The sequence below is a fragment of the Cervus elaphus genome, chromosome 6, assembly GCF_910594005.1.
Source record: "Cervus elaphus chromosome 6, mCerEla1.1, whole genome shotgun sequence".
Lineage (NCBI taxonomy): Eukaryota > Metazoa > Chordata > Mammalia > Artiodactyla > Cervidae > Cervus > Cervus elaphus.
The window spans coordinates 14,881,601-14,900,623 of NC_057820.1; the positions used below are offsets into that span (position 1 = coordinate 14,881,601).

General features: G+C 44.3%; 1 protein-coding gene across 5 annotated transcripts in view; it reads right to left on the reverse strand.

Annotated features, from left to right (window-relative positions):
• Positions 1 to 19,023, reverse strand: part of AFF1 (AF4/FMR2 family member 1) — a 197,521-nt gene that overhangs the window by 85,568 nt on the left and 92,930 nt on the right. For 3 of the 5 annotated variants that reach the window (XM_043906243.1, XM_043906239.1, XM_043906241.1), the window contains 2 exons: positions 13,819 to 13,942; positions 12,514 to 13,425 (listed from right to left, as the gene is read on the reverse strand). In XM_043906243.1, the coding sequence (XP_043762178.1) occupies positions 12,514 to 13,425; positions 13,819 to 13,942 (1,036 nt within the window). The remainder of the gene's footprint in view (positions 1 to 12,513; positions 13,426 to 13,818; positions 13,943 to 19,023) is intronic. The other 2 variants (XM_043906240.1, XM_043906242.1) reach the window with 1 other exon arrangement.

Sequence of the window (19,023 nt, forward strand, 5' to 3'; positions counted from 1 at the left end):
GCTGAAATCACCTTGTCGTTTGAATCATCCGTGCCACCCAACACGTGCATTTGTCAGATGCTGACACGAACGCAAGGCAGGCAGAAAAACAGAACGCTCCTAATGCATTGTTAAAAGTGTTACACAAAGGGTCCTGACTCCAGAGAAGACATGTTGTGTGGCAGAAAGAGTATGAGAACCAGAGGGCAAGGGTCCTGGTTTCATGCCCCCCGGCTCTGACACTTTCGAGCTTAGATCATTAAAACTTCTTAGAGACTCAGCTCCATGGCATGTTAGATGGTGGTTCGTGCCAGCTGCCCTGCCCAGCTCACACGGTTGCTGTGACAATCGATAGGAAGCAAATAAACAAGGGCTTGGGGAATTAAAAGGGGGGTAGGGTGGGGGAGGGGGGCAGTCGAGTTATTTCCGAGTGCATAAGCTTTGTAAGGGCTTCCCTGGTAGCTCAGCGGTAAGGAATCTGCGTGCTGACACAGGAGACGGAGGTTTGATTCCAGAGTTGGGAAGAACCCCTGGAGCAGGGCATGGTAACCCACTCCAGTATTCTTGCCTGGAGAATCCCCACGGACAGAGAAGCCTGGTGGGCTATATAGTCCATGGGGTCACAAAGAGTCAGACACAACTGACGTGACTACACACACACGCGCAAGCTTTGTGAAGTGAAATATTTACACCAGGTGTTGCCAAACTCTGGGAAGGGTGGCTGCTCAGGGGTGACCAGGATGCCACGGAGCTACCAGGCAGGGATGGGGCAGGTGGTGGTCCCGCACCTTGGCAAACCGGCTTTGAAAAGCTCGAAAACCCCCAGGCAAATGCTTTCTTTCCCCAGGCTCTTCATCTGCGTAACACCTGAACATCAAATGTTTAGGGCTTTATTCATCTCGGAACACCGTACCTGGGCACTCCTGGTCCCTCTGACCTGATCCCACCTACACACTCAAGTTACACTCCAATACCCAGGAACATATTCTGAGTCTTCCTGCCTCCTCAACACTAACTTCTCACCTTGTTCCTCAAAGTCCAGCTCAAATTTCAACTCTAATCACACCTACCACCACTTACTGAGCTCTTACTATGTACCTAGTACTGACTTAAGCACTTCATAAGGACGGCCCTCCATCCACTGGCCCCACTGCACAGAAGAATAAATGGACAACACAGCAAGGTCGAGCTCCTTTGCCTCCACCCAACCTCCTTGAACAGCTACTTCTATTAGATTTCACACCGTTTCCTGTCTTTATGTCTTTTCTCTCCTTAATCATTGAGCCTGGAATATACTTTCGCCAGTACCCAAAGTGCTCCAGAAGGTAAAAGTGAAGTGGTTCAGTTGTGTCCAATTCTTTGTGACCCCATGGACTGTAGCCCACCAGGCTCCTCCATCCATGGGATTTTCCAGACAAGAGTACTGGAGTGGGTTGCCATTTCCTTCTCCAGGGGATCTTCCCAACCTAGAGATCAAACCTGGGTCTCCCTCATTGTAGGCAGACGCTTTACCGTCTGAGCTACCAGGGAAGCCCCAGAAGTGCTCCAGAAGTCAACTCAAAAAAAAAAAAATGTGCAGCTTCCTCTTTTGAAAGTCAGTATAACGTAGGTGTCACAGTTAAGGGCGTCAACTCGAGCTAACCTACTAGGATCTGGATTCTAGATCCAGCACTCACAGCCCGGGTGAACGTGGAACAAAGGAATCTCTCCGCATCTCTGTAAATCTCTCAGTAAAAAGGGAGAGTAACAGTGTTGATACATAGAAAGCGTTTGGAGCAGTTCCTGTCATAACGTGTCCAAGACTACAGTGAACAGTACGTGACGGTAATTAGTAATTCCATATTCTCTTTTCATACTGGTGATACTTGATATGTTTTATGGCATGAATCAATGGACTGTCTTTATTTTTTTTTTATTTTTTAATTTATTTTTTATAAATAAAAACAACTAAAAAGTCTTTCTCAGCAGCTCCCCTTCGTATCTAGAGGGTGTTCAAACATGACTGACTAAAATGACAGAAACCTAGAATGTAAGAAGTGAATCCTTCTATGACTAAATTGTTCCTGACAGAAAAGGTTTTTAACATTTTGCAAGAATGTCCAGATTATTTGGCAATAGGAGAAATAATTTTTTTTTAACAAGTTAACATGTTCTCAGGCATGTGAAGGAAAAAATGTTGGAAGTAACATAAGAAACTTTAATTATTCTACTAAATTTTTTCTCTCTAAAATGCAATAGCAAACATTTGCTTTGGGGTGGAGTGTTTTAAAAACTGAGCTGTAAGGGAAAGGAGAATCCACCGAAGGGACTCTGAAAGGCACAGAATGCCCTTCTTTCTTAATTCATGCAATTCAAAGCTTTAGTCTCGCCCAATATGAACTTTCAGAGTTCTTTTTTTTATAAATTGGAACAAAAAAAAAAGACACAAACCCTAGGGTGATTTATCTAAAGGACAGAGCTAGAAGTAGGACCTCTAATTACTTAAATACTGAGACCTCTAGATTAAAACATTAAACCTCAAAAGCTTTCAGCCGAAGGGATTAAGGAGATTAGAATGGGCTTGACAAATTACCACAGGGTTAGGGGGGTGGAAAAAAGCAGAGAAAAAGTAGGCCAAGCTTAAACAGGGAATAAAATGAGGTTCAAGAAAAATCTAATGATGTGTGTGGACCCTGAGCATCTGTGGGGAAGGGGGGTGGGGTGGGGAGTGTGCAGGGAGGAGAGGAGAACGGTCGACCTTGGGATTTCAACAATTAAAAAGGAACAACATTCATGCAGAACTGCTTAGAAAGTTCTTGGAAAATGTGAATGTGCTGCAAAGTTAACCTTGGAAAATGATTTTCAAATAGATCTTGGCAACTAGAGAGGAGAAATCCAAGGCCAAAAACTAAACTTGTTATGATAACATGAAGCAAGATCTTCTCTTTAAAGGCATGCTGCTTAAATATCTCATGCATATCAGCCACTCCCTCCAGAGCCTCAGTCAAGACCACTAACTGGGTCATCAACAGGACTCCCCTTGGAATATCTGGTTTTCTGTCCCTGAAGATTATCAGCTGGCTGAAAATAAAACACAATTAATCCAGAGAAGAGCTGCAACGACTCGGGTGGCTCTGCGAGAGCCTGGGAGAGCACACGGCCTGGAAAGATTCTAAAGCAGTGAACGTCTCCACCTTGGCAGAGGCACAGCGTGAGGGACCCAGGGGGGATCCAATAACCCTCCGCAAACATCTCAAGTGTGAAAACAACAAAGAGGAACAGGAATTTCTTATCCTGGTACCAAATGTACTTCTGGCATCATGAGAAGGAAAGTAAAACCTACGAAGAAAACAACTCCAGTTAATACCACCCAAAACGATGTTCCAGGTTCAATCGTAGGCTGTCTTCTTGCTCTTTAAGCAATTCTATTCTTTGCACCAACTCATTTCTAGCAATTTTAGAGCTCCTTTTTCAAAAATATTTTGCTTCTGTTATTTAAAATGTTTCCTTCAGAGTTTAAAGAGTTTCTTCAAACTGAAGAGAAAAAAAAAAAAAAAAAAATGCCAGGATCAGGAAATTGAAGGTGGCAACATCTACTCAGTTCTAGCTGGCAAAACAGAAAATCTGATTTTTCACCAGATTTCTCCATTTTGTAAATACTGGCTCAAAGGGGAGGGAAAAAAGAAAGAAACACATTATATAGGCAAAACAAAACAGTCTGCAGGTCCAGTCTGGCCCTTGGACTGTTTGCAGCTTCAACTCAAACTTGTCAGTCATTTGCCACTATTTTTTTTTTTTTTGCCACTATTTTTAAACTTCTATATTTAGATATTTGGGGATCTAAAATTTAGCCAAGCAGATACAGGTTAGTCACTATTCATTATTTCTCATAAGTAGAAAGTACTCTGCCTCAGACTCTCAACATCCTCGAAGAACTGTGCACACAGACAACCTTTTTCGCTCTGCCATCGTCTTCCTCACAAACATGTAAGTCACATAGGTCTGCCCAAGTTAACTGAGCTCTAGCTCATGGAATCTAATCTAAATTTGCAATAAAAGAGCTACTGTAATACAAATATTATTAGGAAACTGAGTGAGGCTAAATAAGTTTGTATCAGAATCTTAACTTTCCCCCATGAGCTTGAAAATGTTGGAGACTCAAGGAAAAAAGGGCTTCCCAGGTGGGGCTACCTGCCAAAAGAAACTGGAGACAGAAGAGACACGGGTTTGATCCCTGGGCAGGGAAGATCCCCTGGAAGATGGCATGGCAAACCACTCTAGCATTTCTTGACAGGAGAATCCCCATGGAAAGAGGAGCCTGATGGGCTTACAGTCCACAGGGTCACAAAGAGTTGGACACGATTGAAGTAACTTAGCACGCAAGGAAAAAAAGAAAAAAATAATACATGAGCTGTAGAGAAAGTGTGAATGTAGGCTTGCGGGTGCTAGCCCCTTATTTCTTCCCTGTGGTTCCTCTCATGTTCTGCTCAGCACAAGCAGACTCACCAATTCAGCAGATCTTTTGGTCTCAGGGTCCACATGGGAGACCCCAGAACCCCCAGGAAGGGGGCTCTTCTTGAACTTCTTGCGGCTTGTTATCAGTCCTTCTGAAACAATTTCCAGGCTCTAGGAGAAACCTCGTGAGAATCAGCTACAAACACTTGAGTCCACCTGTACACTTGCTGAATTTTCTATGATGGGGCCCAGGAATTTTTATTTTTAGACATTTGTATTTTTAACCAGCTTCCCCCAGGTGATTCAAACCTGCCACTGAGTTTCAGAATGAATGCATAAAATGAATGCACAAATTCCCTTTGATCTACAGTCCAGGGTTTATAACCCAAGAAAACTTCCAACGGTCTCTGTACATCATGCAGCATAAACCACTGGCATACTTGCCCTCTGCTTGGAATACTGATATGGTTTAACTCCTAACGCACCTACTGTAGAGCCTGGATGCTGCTGTGCCCCCAGGAGGCAGGCTGAGATCCTGTCTCCCAAAGGTGATGACAGTAAGGGGTGGGGGCCTCAGGCAGATGCTTAAGTTGTGAGGGTAGAGTCCTCAGAAATGGAACTGATGCCTTTGAAAAGTTTCACAGAGTATTTTGAAAGGAAAATTCTTTTCTAATTATCCAGCCTTGTAATTAAATAATTTTGAATAGCCAAAAAAAAGAAAAGAAAAGTTTCAGAGAAAGTCCTAGCCCCTCCCACCATGTAAGGACGCACCAAGAGGGCATCGGCTGGGAACCCACAAGAGAGCCCTCATGAGAACGTGACCATGCTGATGGCCTGATCTTGGACTTTCAGCCTCCAGAACTGTGAGAAATGAATTTCTACAGTTTACAAGCCATTCAATCTGCGGCATTTTGTTATAGCAGGTAGCATGGTCTAAGGTAACTTCTCCTTTTCTTCAGTTCCACTCACCATTCAGATCTCACTCAATACTTCCCCTGAGGAGTCTTCCCTAAGCACCCACATTCTAAGCCACAATCCCCCCTTTTGGATCTTATAATAGTTTTTGTGTTGTGTTAAGTCACTTCAGTCGTGTCCCACTCTTTGCAACACCATGGACTGTAGCCCTCCAGGCTCCCGCTATCCATGGGATTCTCCAGGCAAGAATACTGGAGGGGGTTGCCATTTCTTTCTCCAAGGGATCCTCCCAAATCAGGGATCAAACCTGCATCTCTTATATCTCCTGCATTGGCAGGTGGGTTCTTGACCACCAACGCCACAGGGGAGTCCCAATAATAACAGTTTGCAAATTCCCTCATATGATAGAATTAGATTAGATCCACTTACATTATAGGGCTAATAGAACCTGCCAGAGTTCTCACACATTGATCTGAGTGGTTATTTGAACAGTGTCAGTGTCTAACTAGATAGTTAAGGTCCAAGAGGACAGAAATCACCTGGGATTTGCCCACCACTGTAACCCCATCCTCAGCACCAGGCTTGCCATACTCCAGGTGCTGAAGATATATTAAAGTACGGAACTAATGACGGGACATGGAAGGGGGGAACTTAACAATACTCTGAGTGATGCATCAGCAGGATATACACCATCGACAGAGCAGAAGTGAACCTCTTAAGGGGATAGATCATTTCATAACGGGGAAGTTCCTCTTTTCAGAATATAAGATAGTAAGAGAGCTAAACAAAAAAGTAGGGAAGACTATGCACGAACACAAAGGGAATCATTTATCACAGTTTTCCACTGTGGATTACTCCACGCTACGAGGCCGGCGGTTTACTTAAAATGGAAGGTGTAATTTAAGAGTTGCCATGCGTTAAGGTAGTCCAACAATGAATTCACAGCTGCAGGTGACACCTGAGTCTTGAAAGGAGGTTGAAGGATTTGGTATCAGAAAATGTTCCCAAATGATGTCATGAGAGGCCACAGCGAAGAGCAATTGCTTTGCAGAAATGAGAAACCATCAGATCTCAAAGCCAGATTTCTCTGGAGGGGAATGACGTAGGACCATATGAGCATGTAGCAGCAGAAGCAAATTTAAACTGACAGTAAACTTTGCTGGGTTCCAGGGACTTATTTTCGTTAAGTTAAGATACTTGAGATATTTACACATACACTTCAAACCTTGAGTGGAAAAAATAGAAACCTATCATTTCCCTTCATCTATAAGCAGATTCTCACATTTCCAAGATGATCTTTGATTTTTTTGTTGCCAAAGACCCAGTAGGACCCCATTTCTTCCCACCCCTGAGCTCGCCACAGGTTGTAGAACTGAGCCAGGGAGAGCCTGGTTGAGGGCCTCTTCAGCTGCACCTGCCTGGTCCCCAAACTTCAAACCCTCACTACATGCAAACACAGCCCTAATTTATTTCCAGTGCTAAGATGAGATTTCTTGTGTGTTATGATTTCCATTCATCTTGTGTGAAACTTCCAGGATTTAAGCTATGTAAAGTGGTTCAAAATGGAGTCCCAGTGACCAGTGTGAACGTCTGTATTAGTTGTTTTGAAAAGTCTACCATAGAATCATGAATGTCTTAAGAGCAAGACCATGACACCCACAGATAACTCCTTAAAATGAGCCCACGGAGCCAAGCAACTGAAGGCTCTCCCCGGGAGGACCCGACTCCCCTCCTGAGAGCCGGTCCATGGCTGCTGGAGGTTCTGTCCCAGCAGAGGGCAAATTCTGCTCGTGCTTGTCCCAAGACCCATGGCTGAACCAGAGGCCACTGCTCATTCTAAGATGCTGCCTTTCTGGACTTCTTGGAGTGGTTCGTCATCCCTTTTCCTATTTTTCCCATTTGACTGACCTGTGCCATGTGCTTATTGAATGCTGGATCCATTTCATTTATTTCCAATCCTGTGATTCTTACCCCACCACAAACACCCAGTCTTAATGTTTTCTCTGGGCTGGTCTACTACTGACCATGGTCAACGTGTTCTGTCTACCTAGATACTAAACGGTATCTCAAACATAATGTACGATCTACCCAGAGCTCCTGGTTTTCCCTCCAAACCTGTTCGGCCCAGGTCAACTCCATCTCTGGAGCAGTTATCGTCTCACCACCCAAACCTTTCTAATAGCAACTTCCTCAGGACTTCCCTGGTGATTCAGTGGTTGAGACTCCAAGCTCTCAATGCAAGGGACAAAGGTTCAATTCCTGGTCGGGGAACTAAGATCCCATTTTGTTGCAAGGCATTATTGCCCCCATCCACCCCTCCAAAAATAGATCCTTCCTTGATGTCTCACTTTCACTCACACCTCAAGCCCACTCACATCTCCATTCAATCACAAAGCCCTGCCCAATATATCTGGAATCTGTCTGCTTCTCACCACATCCACTACCGTTATCCTAACTCCAAGCCATCGGCATCTCCTAGCCCCACAGTCTGGCCTCCCTACTTCGGTCACCTTTGTCCCTCCAAGCCATTCTCCACCCAGAAGCCAAAGTGATCCTTTTCAAAAATAAAGAAAGCAGATATATCATTCTCCTGCTCAAGACCCTCCAGTGGTCTCCAAGAATATTTTTTTTTGAGGGAGTAGAATTGCTTTACAATGCTGTGTTCATTTCTGCTATACTATTAAGTGAATCAGCTATATATATGTCTCCACTCCCTCTTGACCTTCCCTCCCACCCCTTCCCACCCATGTAGGCCACCACAGAGCGCGAAGCTAAGCTCCCAGTGCTATGCAACTGCTTCCCACTCGCTATTTTTCACGGGGTGGTGTGAATATGCATCAGTCTTAACCTCCCAGTTCACCCCACCCTCCTTCCCCTCACACATCCATTCTCCCTGTCTGCACATCTATTCCTGCCCTGCAAACAGGTTCATCTGTACTGTTTTTCTAGATTCCATATATATGCATTAATACACGGTATTTGCTTTTCTCTTTCTGATTTACTTCTCATTCTGACTTGGGGCTTCCTTGGTGGCTCAGATGGTAAAGAATCTGCCTGCAATGTGGGAGACCTGGGTTCCATCTCTGGGCAGGGAAGATCCCCTGGAGAAGGAAATGGCAACCCATTCCAGTATTCTTGCCTGGAGAATCCCATGGACAGAGGAGCCTGGTGGGCTATAGTTCATCGGGTGTAAAAGAGTCGGAAAGAATGAGAGATATCTTATCTGATTTCCTTACTTTGCTCCATGCAGATTTAAAAAGCAGAAGTAGAAAGATGGTAGAACTGAGAGTTTAGTTAGAACTGAGTAGTTAGTTCTACTAGCTAAACTGCTCTGCTACTAACTAAACTGTAGCAAAATTAAGTGCCTTCACCCTTCTATGCTTTATTTGCAAAATGAAAGGGCTGTAGGTTTTTTAATATATATGAGATTCTAATATTCTGAATCCAGTATACAATTTAACATGCCTACCTCCGCTTACTCTAATTCTCCCTTTCAGTAAAATGTGTTTCATCAGTCCTGCCTCTAAGCACAGCTCCTCCAGCCCAAGGTCCACGCTTAGGAACACTCACTCAGAGATGCCTTGGTTTTCCTCTCCCTCTCATTTGTTCCCTTCAGGTAGAAAAGCACTAGAAAGGAATCTCAGCCTTCCATCTGGGCAGCTCCATCTCTGATGTGGCAACTCTACAGCTGGAAGGCATCCACACGAGACGGCAGAGTTCTGGCTGTACCCTCAGATGGGTCATTTCAAGCCGCTATACATCTTCCAGTTGACATAAGACTAAAGCCAACATCGCAGAGAAAAACCCAGCACAGACTGTGTGTTCTGGCCTCTGTTTAGTCCAAATGTTGACCCAGTGGTAACTTTTTTCCCTGTAGGATTTTAGGAGAGACTAAGTTTTAACAGTGAGCATGACTCATCCCAGAAGGAATACTATCTTCTAGGAGAACCAACTAAACTATACAAACTCAGTGTTTCCCATGAAATGGAAGGACAGACATTAGTAAGGAACTCATACATATGCACGTGGTTTGAGAATTAAGGACTCCAGGCAGACGAGATGACTTTCCCATTTAGGTCCGTTTTTAACAACACGGTTTGATGGAAGCAGTAAGGAAGGGGGAACAAAGAAACAAACCACAAAACCCTCACACTCAGAAAGCCAGGAAAGGAAACCTCCTCCAACCTGCCTTAGGACAAATTCAGCAAATAAAGGAAAACCACTTAGCCATGCCCATGTCCCTTCCCGTAGCTCTATCAACAGCCAACTTCCCCTTCCGCCCTGGTATTCTCTGCGCTTCTGCAACACGGCCACAAACAGCCCAAGAGGTTGCTTATTTTCTTGTTCTACAGTCAGAGTTTACCTGCTCTGGGGCTAGCTCCCTGCTTTTCTTTCCTGTCCCCCCCACCCTCTATGCTTTTCTTTGATTCACCAGAATACTAAAATTTGAGATTTTTAAATCCAATCTATATGTCTTAAAAACCATAAAGTATTGTCATCTTATTGGGTCTACGAACTGAAAATAAATGGTAAGTCTGTGAAATGCAAGATCTTACTTAAAAGAGCTAAAAACAAATCTAAACTCTAGCCAGAGAGCACCAGCATTCCTGCTCCCCAGACTGACTCCCCTTCATTACAAGTTCTTTGCCCAGAGCCCTCCATCTGCCCGAGCCTCAGCCCCATCCTCCTATGCCACCCACGCAGCCCAAGGGCTCCAAGACAGTGGGCATCACAGCAGCCACTGGCCTGACAGCCCTGCTCAGAGGCCGGACGGAGCTACCACGTTAAAATGAAGGCTGACTACAAACAGAGGCTGAAGACCAAATGTTCACCTCTGCTCATTTGCTGATAGCAGATTAAAAAAAAAAAAAAAAAAAAGAAAATCCCATTCTCTTATCACCAAATCTATGGAGGATTTCGTTCAGTCCAAAAACGTCCACTCAGAAAATATGCAAGAATATGTACACTTACGGCTGATTCGTGTTGTTTTAAGGCAGAAACCAATACAACCCTGTAAAGCCATGACCCAATTAAAAACAAGTTAAAAAGAAAATACGCAAGGGCCACCTAATGCGGTCCTATGTTTGAAATATGTATTAAGTCCAAGGAGTTTTAAGACCCTGGAGACATCTCAACTGGCCTTATCTTTTTTTTTTTAAAACCAATAACACAAAATGTTATCTGCCATCCTCTCACCTAAAAAGTCTACAGGAAAACCTGTTGGCTGAATTTACGTGGGCTCACGACTCCCTCTATGCACCTAGTAGCAGACAGTTTTTGAACTGTTGTCATGTGTTCAGGCCGACCTTCACACTAGCCTGCCTTCTCTCTGGGGCAGGGACCCACCCTGGGCTTACCCATATGATTGGGCATTTGGTAGACAATGCAAATATTTGCTAATTTGCCTTAAAATTGTTTTAAAGCAAATTTAGTTGCTTAGTTTTCTTTTGGAAGGAAAAAAAAAAGTCAAATTGTCCACTTACCTTTTTTAAAAAACTAGGAAAATATAACAGACCTTATTTGATAAATAAAGCAAAGAAAATTCCAATACATTCTTTCTGAATTATAAGGAGGGCTGACTGATCATAGGGGTTTCCCCAGTGGCCCAGTGGTTAAGGATCCGCCTGCAATGGCGGAGATGCAGGAGACATGGGTTCAAACCCTGGGTCGGGAAGATCCCCTAGAGGAGGAAATGGTAACTCACTCCAGTATTCTTGCCTAGATAATCCCATGGACAGAAGAGCTTGGTGGGCCACAGTCCACAGGATCACCATAAGTCAGACATGACTGACCACAGGAGGAAGGACCTCTATTCTTCTCCACCTTCATTCTCTGCCCTTCCCCACCGCTCATCCCAGCACAAAATGTTCAATAAATGCCTCACAGCAGTGAATGTGTATAACTTACAGGGTTAAAGGGAAAGTTCTGCCATCTTGGTCGTTTCTACCATCCTCTCCGACCACCTCCCCGGCCCCCAGCCATTTCTAATTTTACTTCAGCCCGCAAACCAGTCACATTTCGAAGATATCCAGAGACACTCCAGCTCAAGAGTTAACTATGGCCAGAATCCTAACCTCTTCTAAACTAAAAGCTGAAGTCCCAAAGAAACAGATTTTCTTCCTTCAAGATAAGGGTTATCTTTCCAGCTGAGGATCCTGGAGTCTTTTTTTTTTTTAAACCTTCCAACACTGGTATCTGGGTGCACACACAAGTCTTTGAGCAATGGGTTTGCAAATTAGAATGTCTATACATGCAACTGAACCACAGGCTTTACCTTAACAGATAAGTGCTAAAATAAACTCACTTCAAACATTTCACTTTGCCCTATGAATGTGAACTTGAATAACTGCTGCTAATTTAGAACTGCAGTGCTAGGACGGGTGCCCTGATTCTCCTCATTCAAGCACCACACTGCTGTTTGTCAAAAGAGCAGAAAATGAATTTTTTCTTTATTGAAAAAGATTGAGTGTTTTGGTTTCGTCAAAAAGCCATCGTTGAATAACATTCTGTATTATATTTGTGACTCACTCTCAAATGAGATGTCACCACACCCCCACTCTTCTTTTGTAGGTGGTAAATAAAATAAAACAGAAATTTAGTTTCAAAGTTTCTTACAATTTACAGGGAACAAATCTTTAAAAATTAATACATTGCCTTCAACATTTTGACCTCTTGTTTTTATGGTTTGGATCTGAGGAAGAACTAACTGGGGCAGAGCATGTATCAACCAAAACAATTGTTTTCTTTATATTGTCTTTAATGAAGTCAATGCCCCTGCCCCACAAAGTCAAAAATACCCAAGACAGCTCAAAACCTTTCTGAAACTTTCATGATAGAACTGTTCTCTGCCTTGACTGGGTTCCGGGTTGTATAGGTATATACATTTATCAGGTGTACACATTTTTCAAAACAGAGTAACTGTCCTCTAACCAGCTCTACATTTTACTGTATGTAAATCATGGCTCAATAAAAAGATTTTTCAAAACCTCCCACAAATCACATTTCAATATCTGTCATCAGTAATCCACCTCGGACCTGAGTTTCCTGTATGCAACAAGATCCTAAAGCCAGGAAAGAATCTCCCTCTACAAAGGCCACAGACACCCCTGCCCTGAAATCTCCAGAACACTACCCCTCAGATCTTCCTTCCCGCAGGAATCGCCCCAGATATGAACTTCCACTCACCTCGACTGACTGAGAAGGCATTTTCAGCTTTGTGAGCTTGGCTTTGGCAGGCACTTTTAAGTCTGATTTCTCAAAGGTCTGCTGCCGGTACTCCTCCGGCAGAGGTTTCAGTTCAGGAGACTCGCTAGGAGCCTGGTCTTGACCGTCCATGGGCCGGACATAAGCCGTGGGCTTTTGCTGCATTGCAAGGCTTTTTGAGGGGAGGGAGGGCGGGGGGAAAGTCTGAGAAGGTGGCTGAGGGGCTGCCCCGAGGCTGGCCACTGCCACTGTGCCATCCTGAGGGGTCTCCTTATCATGCACCTTTACCGCGAGGTCCTTGGGAGACTTGGCCAGGCAGTAGCCTTTACTGCTACTGCTGGGAACTTTGCCGCTTCCCTGCGTCCTGGGAGCAGTCTGCTGGTTGGAATGTACAGGAGACAAAGGGGGCACCGGGGAAGGCAAAGAGAAGAGAGGCGAAAGTTCCCTCTCCGGAGCGGAGTCTGTCGTCAGGGCACAGTGGTCTCCCTCAGCCCTGCGGTCACCCTTTTTGTGATGACTAGAGCCGTACCCCTCCTGACCGAGGCGCTCCTGGGTCAGGTGCTGGCTGTCCAGTGGGCCGTAGCTTTTGACATGGAGACTTGGCATTGGTTCCATTCTTGGCTGCGCCATCTTTGGGTGGTGGCCGATGTTACCAGCAGGAAGTGGTCCACAGGCAGGAGTGTTAACGGGCTGGTGGTGGACACTGGTGTGCAAGGAGTGGGGTGGAATGCTGCTCCCCTTCTCAGGAAATAAAGGGTATCTCGGCTTCCCCAGCCTATTTTCGGAAGCATCCAAGCGCTGGGGGTGGGACTTGCTACTGAGGAACTCCTTCATCTCTTCATAGTTTCCCAGCATGTTCTGTATCCGACTGGATAGCTCATCACCTTTCTCTGTCTGAAAAAAGAGAAGACAGCAGAGTTAGATACTAAGGGACAAAGCAAGAAGGGAAATCACCATTTAGTAAACCACGTTACATAATGCCGTTAGAAAAGAAACATCTCAATATAATGTGTAACACAGAATTTAACATGCAACTTCAACTCAATTCCCCTGTTGAGAAGCCTGCCATGGACAAATATTACTAAATACAGGACACGAACATTACAAAAGAAAACCACAAACTTTGATCATTTTGATTAATGAGGTTGAGAACTTTTATATTTTGTTTTCAAAAACAATCTCTAGGATAACTGTCTTATTTCCACAGTTGCGACCCTTGTTCAGACTCACTTTCAACGCAAAGTCAAACATACTGATAAATGGGACTTTCCCGTATTCAAGAAATACCTTGTATGGCTCTCCAAAAAGGGGGATCTTCTCAGAAAATGCCTCTTTATCTTGGTGAGCTTCCTGGTTGCGTCTTTCCTTCTCTCTAATTCGAAGCAGGTTTCTGTCTTCATTGTACAAGCTGCTTCAGACGCCACAAAAGAACAGAAACAAAGTTTATCAGTATCCAAGCCTTACTGCGTACGCACGTTTGTGAGGGAGGCAAGGACAGCTCAGAAAGCTGTGACAACAGAGAGATAATTTAAAGAAAGCCCAAGGGACCTCCCTGGAGGTCCAGCGGCTAAGACTCCAAGTTCCCAATGCAGGGGGCCTGGTTTGATTCCTGGTCAGGGAACCAGATCCCTCATGCCGAAACAAAGAGCCTGCATGCCAAATAAATAAATAAAAACAAATACTAAAAAAAGAAAGAAAGAAAGCCCAAGTGTCTCATCCTGCTCCTAAATTAAGGCCACAGTCAACTAACTGGCTGTGACCCTCCAGCTCCGGTCCTGGCTCTGGAAACCTAAGCATTCATTTTGCCTGCCTGCCTTTGTGGCTCAGGGCTGACTCCAAACGGAACAGTCTTTTATAGTCAGTGGGGGAACCGAGACAAGATTAATGATATTTTTGCTTCCAGTCTGCAAAATACCAGGTAGAGGTGGAAGCTTTACATCTGAAGAAGTCAGCAGGATGTGAACTTTAAAAAGGCTGTTTTCCTGGATCAGTATTGTACATTTTGGAAGATTAAAATCAAAGGGCTTATTTCATAATTAAAAGATTACCAGGCACCCAAAACAGCATTTACTTTCTTTTCAGCCCACTCTCCTGGAAGTGTCTTAGCATGTAAACCTGAAAAGATAATTTTTATTTCTCATTTCAAGTGTCAAGGATGGGAAAATCCGATTTTAGATGTCAGCTCTACCACAGAGAAACCTATAATCTGATGGCCAAACTTAAACCACATAGAAATGTATCCTAAATCATCAGCCCTGGCACCGAAGGGGTTAAGATCTGTCAAATCACAAAAAATGGAAACCCACAAGAGTGCAGTTTCAGCGTATAAACCAGAAGTGGGCTTGCCTTAGGTCAGAACTGAGGCCAGGCCATCCCAACCCCACACGTGATATGGAAGAATAATGAAAATAAGAACTGTTAAGAAGGGGCTTTCCCTGGTGGCTCAGTGGTGAAGAATCCACCTGCCAGGTTCAGGTGACATGGGTTCGATCCCTGACCCGGGAAGATCCCACGTGCCTCGCAGCAAGGAAGCCCGTGGACCACAACTACTGAGCCTGTGCTCTAGGGCCCGGGAGCCACAACTCCTGGAGGCCAAATGCCCTAGAGCCCGTGCTCCACAATAAGAGAAGCCACTGCAATGAGAAGCCCATGCATCACAGCTAGAGAAAAGACCACGCAACCAGGAAGACCATGCACAGCCAAAAATTTTTTTTTTTAATTATTTGGAGAAAAAAAAAAAAAAAACCATTGGAAGACTTCTGCCCTCATAGACGTGCTTTAGCACATCTACTGAACCTTTCCCCCAGTTTATTATCTGAATAAATCTAAAAACATTCAGCTGTCTCTCCAAGGCACTATGGGCCTTAGAAATTCTAGCCTTGCTGTTGGACATCCTCCCCTCCACCCCCTTTCTCGGCCTCTCTCAGGACTTCTCTGATTTTCCTGACCTGAGCCTACTTATTGGTCTCCCTGCCTCCCCCATGTTGCATCCCTCTAATTTAGCCTTCTCATGGAAAGAAATCTGACCTAAGGCTCTGGTTAAGTGTTCAATGGCTCTTTGCTGCTACAGAATCAACTCTCAACCCTTGCTTTGGCATTAAAAACTCCCCCATGATCTACTTCAACCCCAAAAATGACCTCATTGCCTGCCAGCTGGCCCATCATGTGCATTCTACCTGACAGCCATGTACATTTCCCAAACACATCTGGTCAAGGGCACCCCCCTGTTCTAATCCCCCCAAACACAGAACCCCCTTTCACTGAAGGATAACCATTCTTCCAGGACCCGTGTACCCACAAAGTATGATTCTCCTGCAAATCACCTCTATATTCCAGGCACACCAGCCTACTCCCTGCTTCTCAGTGATATTGCAGACTTTGATGCTTTCATTTTCATTATATGAATTTCTTCTGCTTCTCTCTCAACCACATACACTAGCCCCAATTTCCAACTACCAGTAACTATCTGGAGTGACTCCAATTTCACCCACACTCAAGGCTTCCTCCAATCCACCTAACGATATATCATGTGGTTCTCCCTCTCTTTTCCCCTTTCCCCGTGAAAAGAGGAAGACCCATCATAACAGAACCTCTCATATTTTTCTGTCTCCTGGTGCTAATGCAGAGCACTATGGATAAAAGCTAAACACTCAATGTTTTTTAATTTAAAAGGAGTCACTAGGCTTAACAGTGTATTACTTGTAATTTTTAAAATATAACTCTGAAAGACACGTGTAAGAACAGTGTTTAAAAAATTATAATCACTAAAAAATGACTCTATTTCTACTGACTTTCAATCTATAGGTTGGGGGAGGGGAATGGCATGGTAGAGACTAACCTACCCAGTTGAATTCACTGGGATGCAGTAAAGAATTACCTGCTTGGACCACGACAGCACAAACTTTTCCTCGATGATGGGGTATTTTGATATCAGATTTTAAGAGGACAACAATGTGACCATTTATGTGAGTCAATGTACTGAAAATGCTGAGGGAAAACTAAACCAAAAACTGACTTATGGAGTCTTCTTTAATGAGAATCTGAAACTCACACACTTGAGACAGACTTATTTCTGGGTGGCAGCAGTGCAGTGGACCTGTTGACCACTCCAGAATTCCTGCAATGATTTTGGTGATCCTTGTTGGCTGAAAAACAAGGAAAAGAACCACGTAGCATTAACATCCAACTATGGGAGCCAAGTTTAAGCGGGTTGATGAGAAAGCAGCTTTTCCTTCAAACTTGCTTCACGGCCACTTTGTTTCTGCAGGGAGGGGTGGGGCATATCACAAGTCCTCGATGCAACTTGAACTCCCAAGCTTCTCTTCTGCAAAGCTACCTGGTACAGACACCCCACACGGGCGCACGGAGAAGGGGACGCAGCTCTGCAAGGGTGTCTGCAAGGTTCTCCCTTGTCTGATTCTGCTGGTTACATCAGTGGAGTTTCTAGAGCCTGATTTGCTTATGAGTGTTCACAGCCCGTGGCTCTGTTAAAAGAGCTCTGCCCACTTCTGAGTAACTGCTACCTTTCTTAAAAAAGGGAACCCTAAAGGACAAAATTCTCAGTCCTGGATTAAACACTGAGCATGTGTAATACCAGTGCCTTAACTAGTAGGTTGCTCAGGGTCCTTGCTTAAGTTTCCTGTCAATTGCATGCACGTGAAGACAAGCTACACTGGTTTATAGTTACAAAAGTATTTTAAATTGATCATTAGGGGTTTTACCACGCTTCTAGATTTTGATTCCAAAATAATACAAGCTGCTACATAAATAATGAGAAGAACCCAATTTTACAAAATTTCAAACACTGGCTCGTGACTCAAAAACTGAGGCGCATATCTCCTACCAGGAAGAAATTCTACTAAAGATTCTGCTTAGTTAAAGGTTTTACTTCATTAATTAAAAAAAAAAAAAAAAAAGTTCAAAAGCCACACCCAGATTTCACTGGCAGACATATGTAATATTAGAGCAATTTTTTTTTTCCTTTAGGCTTTTAAAAGACTTTATTGGGCGCTTTTATTCCCCCATGTCAGTTTTGAGATGAACTTTGAGTATCTTTTTTTCTTATTCACCATTACCCTTCAACTAAGAAACCCAAAATAGTGAGGTGGGGAAAAGCCATCCCAGGTGTCACCGGTAGGATGAGTTTTATGAGGTCTAAACTTGGTGAGAGAAAACTCACTCTCACCCACACTGTCTGCTGGGCAACTCCCTGTTGGGTCTTGCTCACCAAGGCCCCTGGGCAGGGCAGAGGAAGGCAGAAGAGACAGGAAGTGACCAGTCCAAGCCCCAGGACAACACAGGGTAAACTGTGAGCCCTCATTTTCTCTAGAATGTCTACTTTCTTGTAACTAACAGGATTTTGCCAGTCATACCGGTGGCTTTCTGGTTTACGTGGCTTTTACTTATTAAGTTTGCAGCTGGAAAAGACACTGATGCTGGGAAAGATTGAAGGCAAAAGGAGAGGGGGCAGCAGCAGATGAGATGGTTGGATGGCATCACTGAGTCAATGGACGTGAACTTGAGCCAACTCCAGGAGATAGTGGAGGACAGAGGAGGCTGGAATGCTGTAGTCCATGGAGGCACAGAGAGTCAGACAAGACTTAGTGATTAAACAACAACGAAGTTTCCAGTGGCTTAAGGAATGATTTGTTAAAGTCATCGTGCACATTTTCTCCTGAATATCTTCTTTTTCTTGGTTTCCTGTTGAAATCGGGGGAAGTTTACATTTTAAAAACATTAACTCAGTGAGTAGCATGAGTAAACCATTGTTCAGCATCTTACACATCACTGGTTTTAAACCAAGGTGCAGCAAGGAGGGGGTGGATGGAAGAATTTTAAATGAGGGGATTTTAGGAAGCAGTAAATGTCCACGTGATTCATAAACTCTGTAATTACCTTTGAATAATTACAAGTTGACTACCATTTCTCTTAATTAAAGGTGGCAGTTTTTCCTCTGGCATGAAGGGGGGGGGGGGGGATGCATTCTTGCTCTCACAGCATCACTTTATCCCTACATCAGTCTTATTAGACTTGATCACTATTCACATCAAGTGCCTTACAACTGGTCCTTCGTGTCTGGAGATGAGGAACTCTCAGTCTTGGAGGGACCGTAGGAGGTCATTTCCTATGAGGGACTTGAGCACCCGGGGATTTTGATGTCAAAGGAGGTCCCTGCACCACGCCCAGCAGACACCAAGGGACGAGTTCCCCTTCACTGATTTCTTCACAGCTCTCTGCATTAGACAAGAGGTACTCAAACTTCAGTGAGCCTCAGAAGCACCAGGAGGACTTGTTCAAACCCAGACCTCAGAGACCCGCCCCCAGAGTTTCTGATTGAGTCAATCTGGTGTGGCACCTGAAGTCTGCATGTTGAACAAGTTTCTATGTGGCTCTGGAGAGTATGAGAGAGCACAGTCTTCGGGGGTTCTACAACTGCCTCAGGCTCACCCAGAAAAATAACAGTGAGGCTGAGAGGGGCAGAGCCAAGGACAG